Consider the following 15,624-nt stretch of genomic DNA (forward strand, 5'->3'; position numbering starts at 1 on the left):
ACTTAACGAATTTCATTATTTTGGCTCAAAAACCTTGCCTCTCTCTACTAAACTGTAAATAACTTGGAAGGTGAATCATTTTGCAAAGTATCAGACTCAGGATTCCTTTGAATGGTGAACACCATTAGGATTTTATTTATAAATGTGTCCTACATTCCACTTCTAGAGCACTCCTGTGACATGATACATCTGAAGTTTAAAGGAGATACTGCTATGTTTTCTCCCAGTAACAGAGCACGGTTTAAATTCAATAGGCAACATTGCTAAAAATAGGATCGAATTGAAAAAAGATATGAATAATGAAGCCCTAGATCAGGGCAATTATTATTCCTGTGGTTTTTGCCCTGGTCTTTTAGCATTTATGTGATATTTAACACTTTAATTAACATCTCCCCTTCTGAGATTGCCGAAGCTGGGTCAATAACTATCTTCACTGGTTTCAGAATATCTGTTAATTTATCCCGGCCTCTCGGGATGTCTCACAACCCTTAGCACGTGGTTATATATGAACTTTATTGTTTTCTTTGTTTCTAGTGTGTTAGTTTTCTCCCTTCTTTTGGTTCAGAAACTTCTTGAAGGCAGAAAGTGTGCGTTTTGCTTTTCTTTTAATCCCCTGTATTAAAGAAGATTACAGATTAGAGATTAAAATTGATAACTAATTTAGATGACCTCAAAACACCTGTTCTAGGCTCACTCTTTTATAGAAACTTGTTCCCACAATTTCTACCTTCAGTATACCTCAAAACATTTCTCCTGTTTTCAAAGAAGTGACAGTGGAAAATGTAATGGGTATTTTTCAAAAGCGTTGAGTTTTTACTTAGTTTTTTATTAGTTTTTATCAGTTTACTATTAACACATCATTATGTTCATTGTCAGACATTTCGACAGAATTAACTGGTGATTATGAATTAGATCGGTTGTGTTCTTTTGGGTGTGTGTAAGTTTCATTAGCCCTGCTAGGCTCTTTTTTTTTTTGGTCTTCATTGCTGCGTGTGGGCTTTCTCTAGTTGTGGCGAGCAGGGGCCACCCTTCGTTGCGGTGCGTGGACTTCTCATTGTGGTGGCTTCTCTTGTTGCGGAGCATGGGCTCTAGTCACGCGGGCTTCAGTAGTTGTGGCACATGGGCTCAGTAGTTGTGGCGCACGGGCTTAGTTGCTCCGTGGCATGTGGGATCTTCCCGGACCACAGCTCGAACCCGTGTCCCCTGCATTGGCAGGCAGATTCTTAACCACTGTGCCATCAGGGAAGCCCCCGCTAGGGTTTTGCAATATATATCTTACAACTTTAGCTCCAGATTTCCAGTTTGGTATTCAAGTTATATAAATAAATCACTCATCTTAATTAAAGGACGTTAACATATCTTGAAAGCTCCCCTATCCTCTCCAGAATAGTTTTACAAACACAATGTTTTCCTAATTAAAAGAAAGATCTGTCGAGCCTTCCTTATCATTTTATGACTGTCAGTTTATAAATAAAGGAGATAGAAATTGACCTGGGAATTTCATAACCAAGTTCTGAGCACCCAGGATTAATTTTGAGAAGAATGCCACAAGCCACATAAGCATTTCTTTTCATCTCATTTCACAGGCCTTCAAGAGGGAATTGAAAACGAAAGAACCTGTGATCATGAGTACTCTTGAGACTGTACGAATATTTCTGACAGAGCAGCCTTTGGAAGGACTAGAGAAACTCTACCAGGAGCCCAGAGGTAATTGAATGTGGAACTGTAATAACATATTGATAGAAGGATCAGTGGTGACAGAGTGACCCATCCGTTCTTGCTGGCAGTGTCTGGATGGCTCTCATATTTTCTAGGTTAAATAGAATCAATTCAAATTAAACCTTGATGTTGAAGAAGAAAAAGGAATCGTAAAGCAGCATGCATAAATCTGTTTGCACGTTCATAAGCAAACATTAAAAGAGATTAGCGATCAATTATTGAAACATTTAGAAAATAATAAACAAAAGAGATAATCTGTGAGGAGGAAATTTATTGTCACAAAGACTACAAGCTAATTTTCAATGGAAGAGCCTGCCTGAAGTAAATTAGAGCTTGTGGGGTGCATCCTAGCGTTTTTCGACTCGATAGCTTAAATGAATCTTGGATTATCTGATTGATATAAAGCAGAACAGATTCACTCAGGAAGGCACGACTTCAGATGTGCTAAACTATAGCAAAATGTATGCCACAGTATAAAAGAGCCATTAATCAGTAGGTTGGCCTCTTATTAAAGCGTACTCTTTCTTTTTTCCAGCGTGACCTTTTCAACAATGTTTTCTTTTTTTTCACACGAAAATGAATGTGGCCTAAAACCTTGTTGTCTTACCAATTTAGAGCTGCCTCCTGAGGAGAAAGCCCAGAATGTCACACGGCTCCTACGAAAGCAGGCTGAGGAGGTCAACACTGAGTGGGAAAAATTGAACCTGCACTCGGCTGACTGGCAGAGAAAAATAGATGAGGCCCTCGAAAGACTCCAGGAACTTCAGGAGGCGACGGATGAGCTGGAGCTCAAACTGCGCCAAGCCGAAGTGATCAAGGGATCGTGGCAGCCCGTGGGCGATCTCCTCATTGACTCCCTCCAGGATCACCTCGAGAAAGTCAAGGTACCATCTACTGCTTGGCTTCAGGGCCCTTTGAGAGATTCAAAACAGGTTCTAATCTGAACTCATTTGCAGTATTTTCTTCTCACCAAGTTAAAAATAGGGCCCTTAAACATTCGAAATCTTTCACAAATTCAGAGTCTTCTGGCACATGGTATTTCCTCTAAGAGAAGATAGTGATCTAATCATGTCTGTCTTCAGTAATATAAAATGAAATATTAAGTTACAGGGCAAAAAGAATCATTTTGATTTTGCTCTCAGGGAGTTAACTTAAGCGTACTAAAATTGTCCGATTTACACGTGTATGTGTGTGTGTGTTTGTGGTTCTCAGTGTCAGAGTAGGGAAAGCTACAACGTTGAATCAAGAGCCAGGAGTCCAGGTTTGGGCCGTTTTGCTGACTGAATGATGTGACTTGGGTGAGTTACGGTACCGTGAGCTGAGAAGGCAATGCGCATAATAGAATCTTGAGTTCCATTAGCCCACTGCAGATATTAGGAAATATCACTCTGTATTTGGAATACTGTCCCTGAGACCAAAATTAAGTTCCTTTGTGGCACAAAGATGATAAATGTATTTATAAAGAAAAATATATCCATATTTAGGAGTATCCTTTTGAAAACCAGCAACTTGAAACATCTTTTGTCTATTTATCTAGTGTCAAAACTAACCAAAGTCCTCCAGAATCCAAATGCAGAAGTGAAATGCTCACCTGCATTGGGCATGTTCACCAGCCCCCTCATTCTGGAAGGTCTCTTCTCCCTTGGCTTTCATGACACCGTTTCATCCACATTCTTCTTCTTCCTTTATTTTCCTCAGTTCTGAAGCTCTACCCCACCCTTCAGATGTTGGTACGCCCAAGTTTCTAACGTTAGCTCAGTTCCCTTTTTATCCTATAAATCCCTTAGCTCAGTTCTCTTCTTATGGTATAAATGCTCCCAGTTTGAAATGGCATGGATGGTGACAGATCTAAATTCCTAGTCTGAATCTCTTTTCTGATCTGCTAACGCATATGCCATTAGAATTGAAATGCAACCGTCCTGAAAGCAAGTCCCTTTGTCCTCCTGTCTACCCATTCCCCTACCGATATCCCTTTTTACCTGCCCTTTCTTCTGTGTTTCCTATTTCAGTTAATGGATCATAATCCAACAAGCTGCTCAGGCTAGAAACTTGAGGTCCATCCTGAAATCCTTCTACATTTCCATTGACTGCACTTGACTGCTCATTTTACCTCAGAATATCTCCTTTATATTTTCTTTCCTCTTTTCAACCAACGTCCTGTTCTAGTCCCCAGCACCTGTATACAGTCAGGTTGTTTTATTATACATCCTTAAATCCCATTCCCCAGTCAGTGCGGCTGGCATATCACAAACACTGCATTTTAAATATTTGGTTAGTGAATGAATGAATGAACCGCTTCTTTATTGATATTGCTGTATTTCCATTCTTTCCCAACTCTAATCCGAACTCTTTGCAGGAAGCTGCCTGCCTGACGACGAAGTCCGGTGAACGCAGAGGGCACGTGGCCCTGTTTCTTCCTAGCCCCGGCTTAAATTTCTGACTGTTGCCCCCGTCCTCTAGGCCATTCAGGGCACACTGACCACACCCCCCTTTACACAAATATGCCATCTTTTTTCATAGCTCTCTGCCTTGGCATATGTTCTCTCTGCCTGGATCAGCCCACCTTATCTGCCTGGTGAACTTGCACTCAGCCCTCAAGGCCCGGCTCAGAGGGCATCTGCCCTTAGAGTTTTCCCTGTGTTCCACCCCCAACTCCCGCCAAGCAGAAGGAACTGCCCTTCACTCAGTGCTTTCATAGGTCACCACACATGCTTAAATTGTCACACTTAAGCTTCACATATATTGTGGCAAGTCACTTCTGTATTTTTTTTCTTCCATAGAAAGTAAGTGAGGTTCCTAAGGGCAAGGATCATGCTGTACGTCTTTGAATTCACAGTTCCTAGCACAGTGCCAGCAACATATAAGGAATCCAATTCAGCTTTATTCCTTCACCCAACAGTTGTTTGTGAGCTACTGTAAAATGTGCTATACGTGTAGTTATAAATGAAACAGACTCGGTCTTCGTCCTCGTGAAGCCTACAGTCTAGTGTTGAATTGAAAAGCTCTTCATTATAATAGTAGGTGAAGATTTAAAAGGAGATGAAAAATTTGACTATAACTTCCAAAATATCTTCACCGACATTCTGTGACCCCATGTCTAATATTTAAAGCAATGGTTAACATCTCTGTGTACATAAAAATTAATGTTTTGAAATGTATTACCTGTTTAGCATTAAAAATACTGAATTTTGTCCAAAAATATAGGAACTAAATTCTTAAAAAATTTTCCCCCAAATGGCAAACAAAAGAATGTCCCAAAGGAAGTAAATTAGTTAATAAGTGAAGTGGCTGAATGTCTAGGCTTTAGAGCAGACATAAAGGATTCATTCGGAGCCATATCTATCACACAGGAGCATTAGCAGGATAATGAATATGGATGGAGAATGTGTACAGCACGACTTAATAACAAAAACTAACTAAAAGCAGAACAGCTCAAATATCGGCTGGTCCTTACCCAACCCTATTTGCAGTCTTCTTTTCAGTTCCCCTCTCTCATCTGTTCTTGATCCTAAGACGAATTTCATTTCCCATATACCCTAATTGGGAAGACTCCTCATTCTGATCCCAATAATAACAAAACATATATACATTAAACGTTTGTTTAAAAAGAGCTTATGGGACTTCCCCGGTGGTCCAGTGGTTAAGACTCTGCCTTCCAGTGCACGGGGCACGGGTTCCATCCCTGGTCGGAGACCTAAGATCCCACATTACTGCGGGGTGCGACCAAAATTAAAAAAAAAAAAAAAGAATATGTGTGTACTGGTCATAATAGATTCTTTTGGTTTCTGAACCAGTATTGTACAAATATTTTATGCATATCTTAAAACTATAGATTATATGAATTCATATATATTTATTTCCCTTCAGTAGTTCCTCTTCATTTTGCAATGGGAATGAAAACCCATCTTTTTTCTGTTGCATCTCAGTGGTACCAGATTTGAAACCCTGAAACTTTCGTGTTGGTGGTTTATAAGGAGTGAATTCTATTAACTAAAACTTACTTTGAAAAGAAGAGGAAGAGTACTGAAAACCACTATTCCCATTTTTCTACTCAGCAGTTTAAGCCCTCAGAGGCTCCACGCTGTAGGGAACTCCAAACGGATAGCTAGGCAGGTAGCCAGAAGAATATTTTATATACCCGTCTCTGTTTTCATCACCCCAGTGACTGTCTCATAATATCCACCTCCATTCGGATCTCATTTGTTAAAGAAGTTGTTATTTAAGTGACTGTGGAATGTGTGTTTCTGTGGGATTTAGCATTACCTCATTTCATTAGCAAATGCGGCTTTTGGGTTTGGAGAATGGATAAAACAACTAAGTCCTGGGACACTATGGATATGGCGTTATTACTAGTAATCATCTTTAGGACAGTGTACATAAAATAAATCAAGAGAAAGGAACATAATGTTAATATTGACTGTTCAGCTCACTAAGAGAATCTCACCCTTCCAAATATAGCTTCATAGGAATAACCACTAGAATAAAATTTAAATTTTAAATGCCTCTTTATTTTTAAAATTCATGATTCATACTGCTTATCAAATATTTTAAGGGCAGAATCATGATTTCTCACTTCACTGGAAATAACACCAATGCTTATGTGACTATACAAATGTTCTTACTTTCCTTGTAGTAATGGGGAATGAGAATAACTCCTGGAATCACTAAGCGTTCTACATAGATCTATAAGTGGACCATATGTAGCTTTTAATAAAGTAGAACAACTTTTGCAACTAAAGTCTACATACGACATTTTTGTTCTTAAGAACGATTCCTGTGTGAAAAAGTTCATGTGAGTTGTTGTTTTCCCCAGTTGTCTCTTTGTCCTAATCTACCACGGTTTTTTAACACAGATTGCTACATCATTCTTAAGCCGGAAACATTTCACTGCCCTTAGTTTGCCAGTTGACTTGAAACACAGTTTTTCACACACCATGATTAGGCTATCCCAGGCTGCCATCTTGGGATATGCAAATTTGTCGCATCTGTGTAGTTACGCATTTTACGTTTTTGTTTTGTTTTTTAATCAGACTTGCAACTTACGTTTTTTACTATGAAAAGTCAAGGACAGGGACTCTGTGAGTTTTTCCTTAAAGTTCTTACAACAAAAGATTTTAATTAGACCTTTTTGGAATTATAATTGAGAATAATGTAGTGATGTGTGTAGTAGAAGAGGAACTATGATGATGAAGCCGCCATGCCATCCTGACTGACTTTATGTTCAAACATTCACATCTAAAAATGTAAGAAGAGGGCTTCCCTGGTGGCGCAGTGGTTGAGAGTCCGCCTGCCGATGCGGGGGACGCGGGTTCGTGCCCCGGTCCGGGAGGATCCCACATGCCGCGGAGCGGCTGGGCCCGTGAGCCACGGCCGCTGAGCCTGCGCGTCCGGAGCCTGTGCTCCGCAGCGGGAGAGGCCACAGCAGTGAGAGGCCCGCGTACGGCCAAAAAAAATTAAAAAATAAAAATAAATAAAAATGTAAGAAGAAAACTGGCAAATGCTTCTCTTCAGACTACCTGTGGCTTGGTTTATCTGAGAAATTTGTCAAAGAAATGCTGTCTCAGAATTTGACATTGAGAAAACCAAGTATGTTTCCTCCTGATAGGGAATGTGAAATGTGATGTAACATATTAGAATTTCACATTCACCTTCGGAAGCCGGACGCTTTCAGCCATGTTCACGTAACTATATCTTCCCTTACTGTTTTTCTCATCTTAACCCTGGTTCTAATATGTCGTTATTATTTTATCAATTTTGTTACATTTGTCATTTATATGAGTTGACCTTAAATCCTTTCTTATATATGAGTTTTATAGAGAAAGTTCATAATCCTTTCTTACAGAGATAGGGGATGCATGGTTAGACAGAACCATCACAGAGCAGCCCTTAAAATGATTCAAAATACGTAAGCTCTCCCCACTCTGAATAAAGGATCGATATCTCCACAAGGAATAAGGTGTACTACCTGTAGTAGGAAAAGGAAAGCTTAGTAATATTTTGTTAATTCTCATTGGCTACAAATGAATTGCTCTGTGGAGGCTTTTGTTATCGTTTTTATACGAATGCTATGTGTGCTATGTAAGCCTTTGATGGAGAAGAAAACGCAAACAAAAAAGATATAATCCTTTATAAATCTGGGTTAAAAATGGAACTGATGCCTGTCCTATGGAGTAACTAGGGTTTTATCTAGTTTTCAAAGCACACAATTGTGATTTTTTAAAGCATCGGATTTGGCCTTTAATATCTGTGAATATATCTATAAGAAGGCATATTATAGTAACTCTCACTTATATACTTCAAAAGTATAGTATTTATTTTTTAACAGAATGGTCATTGTTGACCTAACTAGAGCTTAGAAACGAAAGTAGGAATTAATCATCTTAAATTTCCTAACCAAATTATTTGTCCGATGTAAAACTAAGTGTAAGTTAGTGTTGCCAGGAGAGCTTGTTACTTAGTTGCCGTGTATTCGCTCTCATTTCCTGCTTTGTTTATAAAGTTAAAGGCCAGTTACTTCGGGTAGCAATGTCAAATCACGTTCCTTACCCAAGGCATCTGACTTTAGAGAGTGCTGTGTGTGTTTTTAAAGCCCCTACCTTGATTTAGGCAAACAGAGCCTTCGTTTACCATGCTATTCCCATCCTGCCTTTGAAACTTCTGAAAAGGCAGTGCAGAGTAATTGTTTCAGACATCTGATTAGCATACTTTGAAGTGCATATAAGTTCTTTTTCAGTTTCACTTGAACCCCAGCTGTCTTCACCGAAGTCTATAATCAATCTGAATTAAGTTGTCCTACTTCTCCTAATAAGTCTCTTATTAAGTTCTGCATCAGCCTCTTAGGGAGACTTAAAAGCTAATTCATGTAGAATTGCCATTTTCTACTAATTCATTTGTCAGCTCTCCAAATTCCAAGGAAAACAATTGCAAAGACTATTAATTTGGCTCTTCATAAACAACTTACGTAAGTGTAGTATACATTGGAACCAAGCAAATGATTTAAAACAGTGGGTAGGAGGAAATAAGTTGATGACATTCAACACTGCTTTCTTTTTGACTTTTTTTTTTTTTTTTTTTTTTTGGCGGTACGCGGGCCTCTCACTGCTGTGGCCTCTCCCGTTGCGGAGCACAGGCTCCGGACGCGCAGGCCCAGCGGCCGTGGCTCACGGGCCCGGCCGCTCCGCTCCGCGGCATGTGGGATCTTCCCAGACCGGGGCACGAACCCGTGTCCCCTGCATCGGCAGGCGGACTCTCAACCACTGCGTCACCAGGGAAGCCCTTTTTGACTGTTTTGAGATGCCCTCCACATTCAAAGCACGAAGCCATTTGTTTAATAAGAGAAACATCCTTCTGCTCTTACTTTCATAAATAAGATAATTACTGAGTGAACTTTGCTTAAAGGTAGGAAGAGGCTTTAGAATAGTAGGAAAACGCACATGTTCTTTTTATTACTGAACTTATTTTAATTTGGACTTCTTTGTATTCCTTTGATGGACTGTGATAAAAGAAGGAGCTAGAATTGGTTGCCATTGTTACTGCATTAAATCAGAGTTGTACAGCTCTTCTTCTGGTCATGGAATATTTAGGAGAACATGGCTAATGAGAATGTTCAGCTAATGAGTTCATCTGACATTATTCTACTAAAGAAATATTTAATTAGATAATAAAAATTCCTCCAGAGAATATCACCCTTCCTGCTATTTGAAAACAACCATGTCAAAAACTGATACTTTAATATGCCAATCCTGTTTACTGTGGATTTATTCCGGAAGCTTTGTTTGTGGCTGGTAGTGATTATAAACAGTATTCCTCAAGCCTCTTGGGTAATAAAAGACTATTCAAAACAGAAACTTAAGTCATATAGTATCAGCATTAACAGATCTAAAAACTCAATCATTCATTCATCTATGACACGGGTAAAACCTGTACCCAGAGAAATCTGATCTCATTACAGAGCGTGCATGTTTATTTCACGAATAAAATCGTATTGGGAGTTGTTATATTAATGGCATCTTAGTCTTCCTGAGAATATTATTATTTAGCACCAAGCTGAGAGAGCAAGAATTTGTGGTAGCTTGCATGTATGGGTGTCTGTAACACATTAACTAGAAACAGTTTTAAAATGTGAGTTATTTAACTAAAATTCCATATTTCCTTAGAAGATGGGAGCACACAGTCAGTATGTATTTTTTTATTTCATCTTTATTGGAGTATAATTCCTTCACAGTGCTGTGTTAGTTTCTGTTGTACAGGACATGGAAGCAACCTAAGTGTCCAGCAACAGATGAATGGATAAAGATGATGTGGCACATATGTACGATGGAATATTACTCAGCCATAAAAAGAAACGAAATTGAGTTATTTGTAGTGAGGTGGATGGACCTAGAGTCTGTCATACAGAGGGAAGTAAGTCAGAAAGAGAAAAACAAGTATCATACATTAACGCATATATATGGAATCAGTATGTATTTTTATTCTCCTTTGACATCTACCAAAGTTGCAACGAGTTTAAACTTCACAGTTATGTTACTCTCCTACCAGAAGCACAACAAGGAATGATTTAAGAACAAATAGCCCAAGGAGTGGGCGCCTATTGTGTTCCCGTCATACTTGGCAATTACAATTTTTAGAATTACACAGCTAACATTGACACCAATATTATGCCTTATGCAATCTTACCTTAACTGAGTTAAGCCATGGCATTGAGTAGTTGTTCTTGGTTAACCAATTTTCTGAGTATTATGGGAACACATGTGCCTATGGTACTAATGTAACTCTTATTTTAATGGGTCCTGAGAAAAGTGAACTTTTTCAAAAAGGATCTTTCCATACTAAACTAATATTATAGTTATAGTTTACAATTACTACGGATTTTTCTATCAACAGTACTTGTCAAAAGCAGTGCTTCTCAAACTTTTCTACTTCAGGTCTCTTAATGGCCAAGGAGATGAAGCTGGATATCCTCCCCTTCCACCTGTTTACCTCCTTTTCCCACGAGCATGAGTTTTCTGTGATGTTTATTTTTTAAACCTCATTTCAATTTTGTAGTCTTCTCCAAAATGGATTTGTTATGTTTTAATATAAAGATGTTTTTCTCCAACATATTAAGTGAAATGAATCCTCCAGTGTATTCATCTATGGGTATGAAAGCATAATTTGAGAAGCATGATAGAAAAAATTGCCCAATTTGTGCTGGCTTCATCTTTTTCCAACAACTTCTTTCTTTTATGTGCACATACACAAAGGGTAGATCCTTGCCATTTCAAATGTATCGTTCGCACTTTCATCTGATCATTGTGATTCAGAAGGTCCGTGACATGTAGCTCTTTGTGATTTTGAACGTATATTCTTTGAGGCTTTTGTGCAGCAGTCACTTAACTAATGATTTAACTGGTGTTATAGGTCAGGTTCCCTGGAAGCAGACCCTGAGAACAGGGGTCTGGGCGCACAGGGTTGGTAGACGGGCTGCTTTCAGGAGAAGCCTGTGTGGGAGTTACGGAAGCATAACAAGGAAGATGAAAGAGTCGAGCAAGCATGCCATCTGATGCAAAATCTAGCTTTGTGTCTTGATTCAAATGGAGAAGGCTCTGGAGTGTGAACCACACAGCAGTGCTGGTCTTTTATACCCCAGCCAGTCATTGTATGCTAGTAAACATTTATCCGCTAGCTCTGAGGTGAACACTGATTTGTAGTGTTTTCCAGTTGTCGTGGTGTAAATACCGCCACCGTGGCTGATTCAAGCTACCAACATGACCTCACCGAAGGCAGACTTGGGAAGAGACACACACAGTTGACTCTTGGGCTCTGCTCCAGCACACCACTGGCTGTGGCCCACCACTAGAGACATGAGTTACCTCCCAGGCCAGGAGTGTGTGTTACCTCCTGGGATAGGGGGCTCCTGTCAGCAGAGATCGCCTTTCTGAAGAAGAGAAGCAGCTGTGAGCCATTAGTAGGCGACCATCATAGCAGCTGCGGGATGGATGCACAGGCCAGGAAAAGTGTCCCCTACAGCCAGTAAGCGAACCTAGTAGTCCCCTCAGTCTCCGTGTCTCAACATGGCCCTTTCAATGCTGTTTTGTTCTTGCACGTGCAGTAATTCTTTAGAGGTGATGAAAATTTTGTTTCTTTGTGAAAAATCTACCCTCCCCCTGCCCAGCCTACCTCCTAGGTACTTACTGGATTTGGTAATAGAAGAGAAGAGTTAATGGAAATGTCTAAGAAAGTAGTGATTGTTAGTAAAGAAAATGGCTTTATAAGCAATTTTGGCTTTATAGTTACATCATCTCTAAGTGTCTCTATTGATCAGATATTTGTCAATTTGAGGATTCTGGGTATTCAGACACAGTCATTGAGAATGTCAAGAATTTTCTGTGGCAGTGACTCTCACCTTAGCGTGCATCAGAATCACCTAGAGGGCTTGTGGAAACCCAGACTGGTGAACCCTTTCCCCAGAGTTTCTGGCTCACGCGGTCTGGAACAGGGCTAAGAATCTGGTCCAGGGACGCTTTGAGAAACATCATTCTGTAGTAAAACTACAGTATATATATAAATATATAAATACATATTTGTTTATTGTTAGTAATTCTCCAATTATAAATAATAAATATATCATTTGTTATTTCTTTTATATTTAAAGACATCCAGAACATTTAATTTAAAAATGGATGCAGGCACATGGCCTCCTGTGAGAGTGATTGATAGTTGAGGTAGGGAGCAGAGTTTCACTCTGAAACCTTGAAGTGAGTAACGGCCTACTCTTTCTGAATCTCTCTTGTGAAAGACATTCACAGTTATTTATTCCAGTTTTTCTTGTTGGTATTTTAATGGCACTCATACAAATTTGTGAGTTGCTTCAAAAGACTTAGAACTTAACTTGCCTTCCCACTCTTGATACTTTAAAATTAAGATATTTAGTCACATAATATTCACTTTGTTTAAATGTTATCATATTTACCAATAAAAGCAATTAAATTTTAAAATAGTCCTCATAATTTTCTGCCAAACATACTGATTATAAACAAGTACTTTACAGAGTTTCTGAAGTCGAAGCCATTCAGAATAGTTGAGACTATTCAACTCTTAAAAATTAAAACCTGCTTGCTAGGTGTGAATAGCTGATAACTTATTCAGGAATTCCTACATTTTCTAATTTATCTTGTCAGGCCACTGAGGCTCTGTGTTCATGATGGGAGGGTGTATGTTTGTGTGTAGAAATGGAGATGGATATGGGGTGAAACTGGGAGAATGACTGGGAGAAAGTAAGAAATAGTCTTAACTGCAGTAATTGGGGAAGAGGGATTTTTCTTCCCCCAAAGGTGGTGCAAAGTCACTCTATTAAATGCCTGTGAAAAAGTTTATGGTTTTGGTATAGTGTGAGCGGTATGTGTGATGAAAATTATGGGTGAAATATAGTAGCAGCAAGTATGTTAAAATATGCTTTAACACTAAACAAGCAATATTTAAAACAAGCGCTCCCCCTTATCCTGAAATCTTGGGGGGATGGGGGATGGAAATAAAGGAAATTTTACATTAAAAGTAACTTGATTACTGTTTAATGTAAAAATGAAATAGCTATGTATAAACCCACTCAAGTATACATTAAATAATTGAGTTAACTGAATTAGGCAGAGTAAGGGCACATTGATTTTCAGTGTTTTCAAAAATTGGTCCACATATCACTGTTACGTTTTTGTTTGTAAGCTTCAATATTTATTAAGTTTCCACAGTGTGTTCAGCCCTGAAATGTCAAACTCTCTTAACCAGAATGAGGCTGGAGAATGTAACGCTAAGATAGATTTCTTCTCCTTTTAAAGAATTGATTTTTTATGGTGAAGTTTTTTTCTTCATATGCTTAAGAGCCTGCTGGTCCTATTTCAAAACACTTATTTTTAGAAGTCTTGTTCCCTGAGATGCCACATTATTATAGACTCAGTGGGCTCATTTGGAACTTTTCCCTATCAATATTCAGATTGTATCATCGTGATCTTAACATGGCATATTAAGCAAGTTAGCAAAGAGAATAAAGTCAGTTTATCAGCAACATATGCCGAAGTATATTGATTAAATAGAAACTCAAGTAAATGAGGGGTAGGCAATATATTGGTTTGGCTTTTGGAACTAGTGACAAGCCACCACTGAGTTTCATTTTATTTACTTATTTTCCTACTCTTAAAGGCTTTTACCCAGTTTGGAGTCTGTACATGGCTGTGAACCTAAATCTTATTAGGTCTCATTCAATGATATACCCATTGAATTGCCCCATGGTTTCAGGCCCTTGTCTGCCCAAGGTCAAGTAGGCCACATGCACCAACATTTCACCTCCTTCCGCCACTACTTGTCAGTTAGCCCTTGGCTTCCAGTATTTCCAGCGGAGAAAGGCTAAAGCCAAAATAGAATGTTTCATTGTTTTCAACTTACACAAACCCCATACTACAAGGGTTATCCAATATAATGGTGAATTTTGTACATCCAATAAAGCATAAGGTTAGAAGAAATATAAGCCAAACAAATGAGCATAAGTTCTATCGATCCTTTGACTTACACAGTGAATAAAATATTACCTTTGGAACCACCCTGACATTTTGTTATAAAGGTTAAAGGAAGATGTTTACAAGGTTGTCTCAGTGTAAAAAATCGCCTGCAGGTTGGGATTGAGTGTCCTGTGCAAGATGGGTCTTAAAGAAATCTGACCCACTTTGACTTTCAAAAAAACCTTGAATTCTTACTGAAGACTGTGGGATATTTTTTTTAAAGATTTTAAACCCTTATTTCAACTGAAATAGTACTCCTCTTTAGATAATCAATACAGCATCATTCCCACAGATTTTTGAGGATACTAAGTCACACTTTTTTTTTTTGGCCACGTTGTGCAACGTGTGGGATCTCATCTTAGTTCCTGGACCAGGGATTGAACCCGTGTCCCCTGAGGTGGAAGCACGTCTTAACCGCTGGACCGCCAGGGAAGTCCCACGCTCCTTTTTTGCAAAAGAAAACAGAAATCTGTTACTGTTAAAATCTGGTATCTTTTCCCCACACCCCCTCCAGCATTTATTGTTTGTAGATTTTTTGATGATGGCCCTTCTGACCTGTGTGAGGTGATACCTCATTGTAGTTTTGATTATGAGCAAAAAGAAATTTTTTTTTTAAATCTGGTATCTTTGTTACTTGAATACTAATCCCTTTTTTTAAAAGGTAGATTTGGCCAATGACTTAATTTTTTTTTTTTTGAAATAACATTTGAGTCCACTGATTTAACAGCTTGATACTTAGACACTTTTGCGTCCGTAGTAATGTATTCATCATTCACATGTACTTAAGTGGACATTATCATGATAGCAGTTGTCATAACAGAACATAACAGGATATGGATTTAGATCTTACCTGAAGATGTGATCAGAAAAATCAGAGGAATATCTTGAAAGTAAACTTCTCAAAGTATGGTGAAAAAAATGAAGAACAAAGTAAACTCTTGACTCCACTTAAGTAGCTAGATCTTTCACACACACACGTACATATGTTTAGGTAAAAATAATAACCGCTAATATATCTGGAGGCGAAACGTTGCTTAGAAGTAAATACATAAGACTTTCTTTTCAGCTTAGGAATACGATGAAATAAAGATGAACCATTATAAAAAATTTTATCAATCTAATTTTTAAACATGCTGTTGCATGGATTTTAATGAAGAAAATCTATTTTATGTTCCTTTCATTTCACATTAAGTAGTGGAATATTTTCTTCTTTGTTGTTTCATTTGTAAGAGAGAAAGACATTTTGGAAAGACTAAAAACATTTATTAAATTCGGGAGCTACAGTAGTCTGAAAGTAAAACTAATAAACTATGGAAGAGCATTTTACAATCATTTTCAGCCCTCTTCCATTTAATTCTTTCTATCTCGGCTCTTAGAA

The 15,624-nt window shown here is 38.5% G+C and overlaps 1 protein-coding gene across 1 annotated transcript in view; it reads left to right on the plus strand.

Moving 5' to 3' along the window:
* The window catches only part of DMD (dystrophin), a 1,279,715-nt gene that overhangs the window by 927,954 nt on the left and 336,137 nt on the right, over positions 1-15,624 (plus strand). The window contains exons 31-32 of the mRNA XM_024760455.1: positions 1,587-1,707; positions 2,335-2,603. Coding sequence (XP_024616223.1) covers positions 1,587-1,707; positions 2,335-2,603 — 390 coding nt within the window. The remainder of the gene's footprint in view (positions 1-1,586; positions 1,708-2,334; positions 2,604-15,624) is intronic.

Source organism: Neophocaena asiaeorientalis, unplaced genomic scaffold (assembly GCF_003031525.2).
Source record: "Neophocaena asiaeorientalis asiaeorientalis breed wild unplaced genomic scaffold, Neophocaena_asiaeorientalis_V1.1 scaffold448, whole genome shotgun sequence".
In the NCBI taxonomy this organism is placed as follows: Eukaryota; Metazoa; Chordata; class Mammalia; order Artiodactyla; family Phocoenidae; genus Neophocaena; species Neophocaena asiaeorientalis.